Source organism: Ailuropoda melanoleuca, chromosome 17 (assembly GCF_002007445.2).
Source record: "Ailuropoda melanoleuca isolate Jingjing chromosome 17, ASM200744v2, whole genome shotgun sequence".
Taxonomy (NCBI): Eukaryota; Metazoa; Chordata; class Mammalia; order Carnivora; family Ursidae; genus Ailuropoda; species Ailuropoda melanoleuca.
The window spans coordinates 14,957,215-14,968,621 of record NC_048234.1 but is presented as its reverse complement, the minus strand read 5'-3'; the positions used below and the strand labels follow the sequence as shown (position 1 = coordinate 14,968,621).

At 48.1% G+C, this 11,407-nt stretch overlaps 1 protein-coding gene across 13 annotated transcripts in view; it reads left to right on the top strand.

The window, feature by feature from the left end:
• The window catches only part of CDK20 (cyclin dependent kinase 20), a 65,541-nt gene that overhangs the window by 21,236 nt on the left and 32,898 nt on the right, over positions 1-11,407 (top strand). For 6 of the 13 annotated variants that reach the window (XR_004621731.1, XM_034647070.1, XM_034647069.1 and 3 more), the window contains 2 exons: positions 6,856-7,019; positions 7,432-7,550. Coding sequence is in view for 8 of the 13 variants with exons in the window: in XM_034647070.1 (XP_034502961.1) it covers positions 6,856-7,019; positions 7,432-7,550 (283 nt within the window). In the remaining 5 variants the exon portion in view is untranslated. Of the gene's footprint in view, positions 1-6,855; positions 7,020-7,431; positions 7,551-9,574; positions 10,153-11,407 lie in introns of those variants that run through there. The other 7 variants (XR_004621736.1, XR_004621733.1, XM_034647072.1 and 4 more) reach the window with 6 other exon arrangements.

Below are 11,407 nucleotides of genomic sequence, written 5' to 3'. Positions count from 1 at the left end.
AAAAAAAAAAATCAATGGAACTTTTACATCAAAAACTAGGGATGTCCTGTATGGTGACTAACATAATATAATAAAAAATTATTAAAAATCAAAATTAAATTTGAAAATGAAAAATATTTTAATCTTTAATTTATTATGTTTTTCTTTCTTACTCATTTTCCCTTTGGAACCTGACTTTTGTCCCAAGAAAGGAGGCAGATCGTCAGTCTCTTGCTGAATATAAGACAGACTATAGCCTTGACTGTCAGCTGGGAGCCGTATTTAGTTTTAGCCACAGCTGTTCACCCAGGAAGGGACTGCCAAACATGGAGGGAATCTTTGCTGGATGGGTTTTGTTTTCGGGATAACTGTGCATTGAGATACTTGAGAATTCTGGAATGCAGGTCTTGCCATATTTAGTGTTCAGTGTCTTATAGTACCTGGTGCTTTTCATTCACTTATTACTAGTGATATTAGAAAAATGGTACTAATCCCTTTTGTTAGTTTTGAAGAGAGCTTTTGTTTTATTTCCATCTTTACATTTTGGGGAATGAACTCTAGATAGAACATTCATTTCTGGAAATTGATTTCTCTGTAGGGAATGGACAAGATTAATGTCCTGCCAAATGTGATTCTCGGTGACTTTGTGTCATAGGAAATAAATGAATTGACTTATGGGTTGGTGTGAATATTAGTGGAAGACCTAGCAGAGCGGTATTCACGTTTGAAATCAGTAGGATGCCAGCCCCAACCCAGGTCTTCATCCTCATCTGTGGTGATAAGCTGGGAGAGGAGTTTCTGTTTGAGTGACAGGAGTAAGTTTCTTTCAGCAGTTCAAAAAATACCTCCAGTGGCTTATCCCCCAACCTCCACACGTATGGCATATTAGCACGTTGTTCCTTCGGTTCCTCAGGTAGATGGTTGGGCCTCCGTAAGCCAGGCCACGAATGGGTTTCAGTTCATTACTGTTTCATACTGTTTGGTGCTAAACTTTCTTAGCATAAAGTCATTCTTCAGCATTGTATCTTTGAACTGTGTTCTTAAAAAACGGGGTTTGTTTCTGGAGCTGGGACAATGGCATTTCAGGAGCATTGTCATCTGTGGTCACATGCATGTGTCATTTCTGACGCTGTGTCTGTCATGGGTACCAGGTCCGAAAGTTCCCCAGGACCATTAGAAATTCTTATGGACGCAGCAAATGAATGTAGTTAACTGGTCATTTATTTTTAATGTGTAGTATATAACTTTAATTGAGAATGCTGCAAGTTCCTTTTTTTAATGTCTCATGACCTTTTAAATTCTGCTGTCTTCAGCACATTAAACATTAGCTTTTGGTTAGAAGTAAAATTGCAAATATTTGCTTTTGCTGAAGGTACATAATTTCTGTTGTGTATAACAGATCATTTGTTATTAATTGCTGTCTGAAGAGTTTTGGTATCACAGTATTTTTTCACTCAATACATTGAAATTCAGAGGAATAGCACATATTTTATTCATATTCATACTTCAGCCTTTTTGATGGTCTGCCTTTGTTTCGTTTGTTTGTTTTTAAAGTGGGCTCTACGCCCAGCGTGGAGCCCAGTGTGTAGAGCCCAGTGTGGGGCTTGAAGTCATGACCCTGAGGTCAAGACCTCAGCTGAGCTAAGAGTCAGCTGCTTGACCAGCTGAGCCACCCAGGCACCCCAGTCTCCCTGTGTTTTTGTCAAATCATTTGTTTTTTCATTTCTTCTAAATATTGGTCATGAGTCCTACTTAAGGTTTGATGTGTAATGGCCTTAAATACGTAGAAATAGACTTTACTTCCACAAAGAAATGTGCCTTCTCTTTTTCTTAAGCCACATTATCTTCTTGGTCTTGCTTTCGTTTTCACACTCTTCAGATTGAGATATGGGTACAAGAAATTTCCTTTTCTTACTTCAGCTCAAACCAGCAGCATAAGGAGTGGCGATGTGAGGTGGCTGGCGCTCAGCCCTGACATCAGAAGGCAGGAGAGCTGCTGAAGCCCGGAGCTCTCATCTGCAGGGTACACGTTTGCGCAGCTCCGGACAGATTGCCAGGTGGGGATTTGGGTTCAGTGCAGCCACACCACTTGCCTTTTCCTGACTTTATGTGAAAACTAAGGCTTTTTAAGTGTGGCAGCTGGTTGGTGTGGGCTGATCCTGTGCGAGCCAAGCAGAATAATCCGGGTGTCCGTTCGGTCCAGGCTGCCGGTATACTACTATCACTTTGTTTTTTTAAGTTGAATCTTTTTTTTTTTTTTAAGATTTTATTTATTATTTGAGAGAGTGAGAGTGAGATTGAGAGAATGAGTGGGAGGAGGGGCAGAGGGAGAAGCAGACTCCCTGTGGAGCAGGGAGCCCGACATGGGACTCGATCCCAGGACTCGGGGATCGTGACCTGAGCCACCTAGGCACCCCAGTGTACTAGTTCTGGTAGAAGGACCAGAGTTCCAGCAAGCACAGTAAAACCTTCATCCAACATGGGCACTGGATCCTTGTCCGTGTGTTAGAAGGTCCCTGGTGTCTAGCGCAGGGCCTGACATGGAGGTGCTCAGTGAGTGGAGCAGCTGTGATGACTGTGTGTTGTACTTTTGGGGCCATGGGCTGTGAGCCCTGTATTTCCTACCTGACCTCATCTGTGTTCTCTGTGAGGTAGGCGTGCTAGGCTGGAGCCACACGATGCCACATCAGCTCCGCGGACTGAAATGCTGGAAGCCTCTGCCCATGAAGCGTCCCCAGCCTTCCCCCAGCCAGAAGTCCTCTCACTTTGTGCTCAGGTCCCGTATCACATGTTGCCCTTTCTGAAATGTCATCTTTCTCCCATAAACTTTTATTTTGCTTATCCTCCTAGCCACTGGCTGAGAGTGCCCCATGGCAAGAGCCATGACTCTCTCACTCTGATGCCCACAGACAAGATGGAGAGTCCATAGTTCTCTACAGTGTGGATGAGCTAACATTTTTATTCTCAAAAACCTGATGAGAGAGGCTCTTATCATAGAAGTGACAGCAGTCAAATGGAAGCCCAGAATGCAGGGTCTTGGAAAATGGTGGATTTGAAAATTTTCTCCTCTATTAAAGCAATGAGGAAACTGACACAAATTGTCAAAATTAACTTTTTCAGAACTCTGGAAATTAACAAGAGACTTGTAGTAGTCTAGGAAGTGTTCATTTAAGAAAAAAATATTTGAATCTTGGAATAGCAAGTTTTCTAGCCCTGTTCCCGTAAACCCCCTCCAGTTCTGTGTTAGCCTCGAACATCAACAGCTCACAATCATAGTGAAACCAGGAGCCTGGCAGCCACTGGAGGGGGCAGAATGGGATTGGATTCTCATTACCAGAGAATTGTCATTGTTTGACCTGTCTGGTATTTCTTGGAAGACCCCATGGGCAGACTGTTTTTATTTGGTCTGACTTGGAGTTCACTCAGTGTGAAAGCCTTTACTTTGGGACCTTTGTCAAAACAATAATAGTTGATTAACCTTATGGCTGTCAGAGCTGATGGACAGCAGTTGAGCAAATAGTAGGCTAACCAAAAGCTTAAAAGGAAAAGCTGAGAATGTGATGTCTTTAGGGGCTTGGGCTTTGAAAAGCTCTGACACTTTCCTAGGAACCTAAAAGCCCAGGCACTTGTAACAGGGGTGTGCACAAATTCAGGGAAGACCTAAGAAGGCTCTAAACTCACTTGTTTGGCTAACCCTGAGGTTCTGTGCAAGTAGGAAGTGAAGGCTAGGGTACAGTTGTCAGCTGCCTTACTGAGTGTGGGATGCATGCCCCAGCATGCACCAGAGCCCTGTGCTGATGACCACAAGACTTAGTAGTTCCAGGCATTTGGGAAATCCCTGGCCAGTCATTAGTAAGCTCTAATTTAAGCAGACTTCAGTGGCCAGATGTAACAAAGAATGCAGGCTTTTCAGAATTCATTCATAAACTTTACTAAATGAACAATAATAGTAAACAGCTGAAACAACAAACCTGGGGGGGGGCTTCAGATTTCCAGAATTCCACAATATTTAAAATGTTCGCTTTTCAACAGAAGTTATGCGTCATGCAGAGAAATAAGAAAACTATGGTTTATAACAGGAAGTAAAGCAAACAACAGAAACTGTCTTTGAGAAATGCAGGCATTGGACGTACAAGATGAAGACTGTAGCTCTTTTCATTGTGTTCAAAGAACTAAAGCGAAGTAGGATAGCGTCTCATCCAATAGAGAATAGCAGTAAAGAGTAATTATAAAAATAACTAAATAGAAATTATAGAGTAGAAAATTATCCTATCAAATTAAAAACTCAGGATTTGAGCATAGAAGATAGAATCAGTGAATTTGAAGATAAGCCAGTCTGAAAAATAGAATGAATATAAAGGAAGAAAAATCAACAGTGCCTAAGAGACCTGTGGGACACCATCAAGCATGCCAGCATTGCATAACAGGAGCCCCAGAAAAAGGAGAAGGAATAAAATATTTAAAGAAATAAGGGCTGGAAACCCCGAATTTGTTGAAAGATGTTAATTTACACTTGCAAGAACTCAATGAACTGCAAGTAGGATAAACTCAAGAGTTCCACATCACCAGTGTCGTCTCAGTGCAGTAGGAAGCACGCCAGTCTCACAGAGTTCCACATCAGGACACATTGTAGGGTCACCTGGCTGGCTCAGTTGGTAGAGCATGCAACTCTTGATCTTGGGGTCATGAGTTCAAGCCCCACACTGGATGTAGAGATAACTTAAAAAAATAAAATATTTAAAAAGACACATTGTAATCCAACTTGAAAGCTGAAGACATAGAATCTTGAAAGCAGCAAGAGAGAAGCAGCTCATACAAGAAACCCCGATGAGACTAACAGTTGATTTCTCATTAAAAAACACGGAATCCATGGGGCGCCTGGGTGGCGCAGTCATTAAGCGTCTGCCTTCGGCTCAGGGGCGTGATCCTGGCGTTATGGGATCGAGCCCCACATCAGGCTCCTCTACTAGGAGCCTGCTTCTTCCTCTCCCACTCCCTCTGCTGTGTTCCCTCTCTCGCTGTCTCTGTTAAACAAATAAATAAAATCTTTAAAAAAAAATAAAAAACATGGAATCCAGAAGGTAATGGGATGACATTGAAAGTGTTGAAAGAAAAGATTGTTACTTAGAATTGAATATCTAGAAAAATAAAGGAGAAAATGAAGACCTTTTAAGATTAGCAAAAGCTAAGAGGGTTTGTTGCTGTACACTTGCCATGCAAGAAATCCTGAAGGAAGTCTTTCAGATTGAAATGAAAGGACGTTAGGCAGTAAGTTGAATCCACGTGAAAATAGTTACTAGTGAAGTAACTATAGGCATATGTATAAGGCAGTATAAACGTATTTATTTGTAGGTCTCGCAGGTCTCTTTTTCTCTTCTGTGATTTAAAAGACAGTTGCGTAAAACAGTAACTGTAGACCTCTGTTGATGCGGTAGGATGTGTACCATGTAAGTTGTAGATGGGACAGCACAGCTGGAGAGGGGCAGGAAATGGCACTACGTAGGAGCAGAGTTTTTGAATATTGTTGAAATTAAGTTGCTATCTATCAAAACTAGATTAATTCCCAAGGCAACCATTAAGAACTTAAAAAATATGGTCAAAGAAATGACAAGGGAATTAAAGTAGTACGTTAGAGAATATTCAACACAAAAGAAGGCAGTAACAGGACTAGAGGGGAGAGGGGCGCCTGGGGGGCACAGCGGTTAAGCGTCTGCCTTCGGCTCAGGGCGTGATCCCAGCATTATGGGATCGAGCCCCACGTCAGGCTCCTCCGCTATGAGCCTGCCTCTTCCTCTCCCACTCCCCCTGCTTGTGTTCCCTCTCTCGCTGGCTGTCTCTATCTCTGTCAAATAAATAAATAAAATCTTTAAAAACAAAACAAAAACAAAAAGGAATAGAGAGGAAAGTGCATAAAACAGAAATAAGTAGCAAGATGACATGTAAATCATGTCTTATTACATGAAATTACTAAGTGTACACTCCAATAAAAAGGCAAAGTTTGTCAGAAGGGATAAACAATTATCCAACTTTATGCTCGCTATAAGAGACATACTTTAGATTCAAAGACTTAGATAAGTTGAAATTAAAAGAATGGGAACAGACCGTGCAAACAGTAACCAAAGGAAAGTTGGAGTAACCACGCTAATATCAGATAAAGTAAACTGTTAGACAAAAAGCATTACTAGAGACAGAGAAGGCTATTTTGTGATAAGTCAGTCCATGAAGAAGTTCTAAAAATTACAAATGCATACACACCTAATAACAGCAGCAAAAGACACGAAGGGCTGACAGAATTCAGGGGGGAAATAGACAATTCAGCAATAATGGAGACTTCAAGAAATACTCTTCTATTTTTTAAGATTTGTTAGACCACAAGCAGGGGGAGCGGCAGGCAGAGGGAGAGGGAGAAGCAGGCTCCCCACTGAGCAGGGAGCCTGATGGGGGGCTCGATCCCAGGATCCTGGAGTCGTGACCTGAGCCAAAGGCAGACGCTTCACCAACTGAGCCACCCAGGCGTCCCAAGAAATACTCTTGAATTACAGTTACATGACCAAAGCTGCACGCTTTTGGCCTTGGGTCAGTTAAAGCCCCTGTCACGTACGGGGGGCGGGGGGGGGGTTGGGACCTACTTCATGGAGGTGTCGGGAAAACTGGCGGAATACCCGAGAAGCGCTGATGCCTTCTGGTGAGCCCTTGTTTGGCGTCATCTCATCACTGTCCCCATGTAGCAGTGGAGGTAGTTGCGGCCTTGGTAGGCAGAGTGAGCTGTCCGAGCTACGAGACAGTGAAGCCAGGAATCAAAGCCAGACCTGCGACATCGTAGTACCTTCTTCTAACACCTGCCCTGTCCTGCCTGGGATCGTGGGTGTTTTCCAGGCAGCTGTGTCTGAGACGCTGGTCATCATGTAAAAGCTCCCAGATGACCTTGGGCACACAAACATGGAAACAGTACTATCTCTGCCGATCCGAGCTGGAGTTCCGAATGGAATCTGGGAGGCCAGAGAAGGATTTCATCTGCAAAGCCATTGCTGGGCACGAAGGTACAGTGGGGAGTACAGTCCGGTGTGCTTTCCTGCTGCTCACCTGCCCTGGTCGAGTGCCCTGGGATTTGGTGTTCAGCCAGTGAGGGAAGGGGCTGCCTGATGAGTACTTGCCCTGCTGGGTTCTGTATTTGGCTGTGTCACTTGGTGCTCGAAGTAACCCGGTGAAGAAGGGATCGTTGTATTTATTTCAGGGTAGAGGGAAACAGCAAGAGTAGGGAGTTGTTGTGGCTACGTGGCTGGTGGGAGGGGGCAGTCCTGGGTGTGAAGCCCTATGGCCACTGCTGTCCCCTAAGGAGGAGTTGTGTGCTCCCGAAAGAGAGGAATGAGTGTCCTGCCTGCCCCCCAGTCCGCATGTCCACGTCCCGGACAAACGTGTGTGCGTTCAAGGCCAGTGTCTGTTCTCTTCTAGGTGGCATAGACGAGCTGGCCTACATCTCAACCAACGAGTGCCGGTTTGACGGGCAGGAGAAGTCGGTGGTGTGTACCGTGTCCTCGGACAGCACTGTGCGTGCCTGGGATGTGCAGGAGGTGAGCTGGGCCAGGGTGCGACTCACAGGGTCTTAGGGAGGTCCTTCCTCTTCACTAGCACGTTCATCCCCCGCGGGCAGCTTCAAGGTGGTGGGATCCCCGTGGTATAGACAAGAACGCTGAGCTGTGGGAGGCCAGGTCGCGCCTGGAACTCAGGTCTGATCGCAGGTGGAGCCTGATCTGCCCCTCACTCCGTGCGGCCGGGCTCGGGGAGCTGGGCACCTGGGGCAGTGGCAGGGTGGCAGCACCTGCTCCCGGCCCCGCGGTGTCCGCGTTGGGGCTGGTGCCCGATCCGGGGCGTTCTGCTCAAACAGTTGCCTCTTTTAGTTACCCCCGTGGACCAGCTAAGTGTTGAGACTTCGATAACTCAATTTGTATTTCACACTTGGTTGTCACTATAGTTAAAAAACTTTGAGCCCATTTTCTTGTTGATTCTCATAGCAGCTGAGCAAAGCATGCGTTATCGTCATCCTGATTTTATAGACGGTCAGTCTGAGACAGAGGGAGATATCTGAGTCTTGAGCCATCTGGTTCCCTATAAATCCAAGGGTTCTGCGCACGTAGGACCCAGCCTCCTGTGCGGAACGTTTTCCTGGAAAGCCACAGATCACCTCTTGGTTTTGAGCGCCCTGGACCAGCAAAGGCCCTCTAGGTCCTTCTGTGTCAGGTGGGGAGCCTGCTCATGTCGCTGTCGGAGGTCTGCTGGAGGTGCCCCAGCTCACGTACAGAGAGCAGAGGGGGCTCCCCGGGTTTCCTTACCCCTTCGAACAGGGCACCCTGGCTTGCAGCACACTGACCGAGACCTGGGCCTTCCTTGTGAGTGTGCGAGGAAGCAGGCTGCTGGGAGCCGCGTCCTTGCACCCCTGTGCCCGCCGTGGGGCCGCTGCTCTGCCCAGACGTCATGTTAGAGTCTGGGAGGGAATGGGTGTGTGCTGTGCTTGGTCACACAGGGACACTTGAGAGGCCGCCTGAGGCCACAGGTGGTGATGGAGTCTTCAGAGTCCCAGCTGGGCTGCAGCCTAGGTCGTGAGGGGCCCAGGAGCCGGGGCAGGGGCTCTGAATGGGAGGAAGGGGTGCCGGGGGGGGCATTTGAGGGATGTGCTGTGGTTAGTTACAGTTTGTTTTGCTTTTGTATCATGAAAGTAAAATACTGTTGAGGGTTTTGGAAAAGTAGGACTAGGAGATATTTCATGAGCAAAAGAATTGTCCCCCTGCCTGCTCTCCTCAGCAGTTCTTCCCAGAGGCGACCACTGTTGACGTCCTGATTTTGTTTTCCTGGCAGCTGTCGATTCAGCCGTTTTTACGTTAGTAGACTTTGTTCCTCAATCCGCATACTTCAGAGAGTACGTGTTGTCTGCCTGCTTTGCAGAAACTTCTTTCATTACCAGGAGCCTGTTCTTATCCCCGTGCTCTTTTTTGTTTAAAGGGTACAAAGTTGTTTGTGTCCTTTCTCTCTACTCCGTGGCCAAGCTTTCAGTTCTTGATGATGATTTCCTCTTCTCATGCTTGGTTTTCCTCCTACAAGGCAGTGTTGGAGGGTCATTTCACGGGAAGGCCCTGTGGTTGCTGGGGGTGGGAGGCTGCCTGGATTCCTGCGGCCTCTCTGAAGGACCTGCCTCGGTGGCGGACGGACACCTGGCCACGTGGGCTCATAGTAGGAGGGGCGGCAGAAGAGGACGTGGCACCGGGGAGGCCCTGGAGTTGCCCAGATGATGGGGTCTCAACTTGAGCAGGGAGAGCGCTTGGGTACAGGCTCGGTGGACGTTGTCCATCAGGGGCCCTGTGGCCCTGCTCTAACCCCCTAGTTCTGCGGGTGCGATGCAGGAGCAGAAAGCAAACGGGAGGGGCCTGTTCTGACAGAGCTAGTGACCCGCGCTGACGTGTGAGGCGCACGCATTTCCGTGTGTTGTGAAATTGTCGTTTGGTTTTTGTTTTTAACTGAAATACAGATACGGGCAGTGGGCTGGGTTTGGCGGAAGGCTGTAGCTGGCTGAGCTCTGCTTCCCTGTGCTCTGTTTTGCCAGCGTGAGCCTTTTTCAGAGTCCAGAGCCATCTGCACACGTCGTGCCTGGTTGCACAGCCTCAGTACCTTCTGGAGCAGACCTCCTGCAGAGACGACCCCCTTGCCTCCTCCCACCTCCACACACAGCGGTTGCCCTGTTCCCGAATCCGGTCTGTGTAGTCAGCAGCACTGTTACCGCCTAAGTGCCTTCACGCCGAGCTGTGAGGCAAACCAACATTTGGCTTTTCCTAAAGTTAATCTACTTTTTAAAAAAGGTTTATTTATTCATTTTAGAGAGCACGTGAGCAGGAGAGCAGAGGGCGAGGGAATCTCAGGCAGAGTCCCCGCTGAGCGTGGAGCCTGTCCTGGGGCCCAATCCCAAGACCCATGAGGTCATGACTGGAGCCGAAATCAGGAGTCAGACACTCAACCGACTGCGCCGCCCAGGCGCCCCAATAAATGCTCCTTTTCAAAAATGATCTTAGTTCCCACTTACAGTATTTAAGGTCATGCTTTTGGGGAGCCTGGGTGGCTCAGTCGTTAAGCGTCTGCCTTCGGCTCATGGCGTGATCCCGGCGTTCTGGGATCGAGCCCCACATCAGGCTCNACCCAGGCGCCCCAATAAATGCTCCTTTTCAAAAATGATCTTAGTTCCCACTTACTCACAGTATTTAAGATCATGCTTTTGGGGAGCCTGGGTGGTTCAGTCGTTAAGCGTCTGCCTTCGGCTCAGGGCGTGATCCCGGCGTTATGGGATCGAGCCCCACATCAGGCTCCTCCGCTGGAAGCCTGCTTCTTCCTTTCCCACTCCCCCTGCTTGTGTTCTCTCTTTCACTGTCTCTCTCTCTCTGTCAAATAAATAAAATCTTTAAAAAAAAAAAAAAAGACCATGCTTTTGACTGGTCATATTGGTTTCTGGTCTGTCTGGCTTTCCATGCCACGTCTCATCCACTGTCCCCGGAGAATTCTAGGGTTTGAGTTCGTCTGTTTCTGGCGTCAGAGGCCTGGTGCCGCCAGCAGCGCCCTCCCTTCCTGCGGCAGGTGCGCGTTTCCGTGCTCCGACCCCTGACCTCCGCTTCCACCCGAGACCAGGAGGGAGTCTCACGCGTCCCTCACTAACCCTGGTGAACGTGCCGTGTTCCCTGAGGCTCCTTGCCCCCCCCCCGTGTCACTTGGCTGCTTGAGCAACAGAAATCAACTGAGAAAGGAGCTCACAGAGGAAACCTGAGTGTCTTGGCTGGAAAAAGATACAGATCGTGGTAAAATGAACACACGATAGAGAAAGGGTCATGATGACCAGGGTGGGAACGGAACACCGGGGGTGGTTCTGTGGTGTGCCGCCTTCAGNCGTGCCGTGTTCCCTGAGGCTCCTTGCCCCCCACCCCCGTGTCACTTGGCTGCTTGAGCAACAGAAATCAACTGAGAAAGGAACTCACAGAGGAAACCTGAGTGTCTTGGCTGGAAAAAGATACAGATCGTGGTAAAATGAACACACATAGAGAAAGGGTCATGATGACCAGGGTGGGAACGGAACACCGGGGGTGGTTCTGTGGTGTGCCGCCTTCAGGTGTCCCGGGCCCGCCGGCACCGCCCTTTCCCAGCTGTTCCGTCCTTACAGTCCTGGGAGAGACCCTGGAGTCTCCAGCTCGGGTGTTGGCCGGGGGACCTCACAGGAAAGTGGCTGTTTGAAGCGGGATGACACAGACATGCCGTGCGAACTGTTCTCCCCACACGCCTGAGGCAGCGAATCTGTAAAACGGGCCCGCCGAGGGCCCAGGGAGGCGCTCCGCGTGTAGGTTCTCCAGCAGCCGTGTGGCCCAGGCCCCAGCGCGCTGCCCAGCCGGCCTTGGTGGAG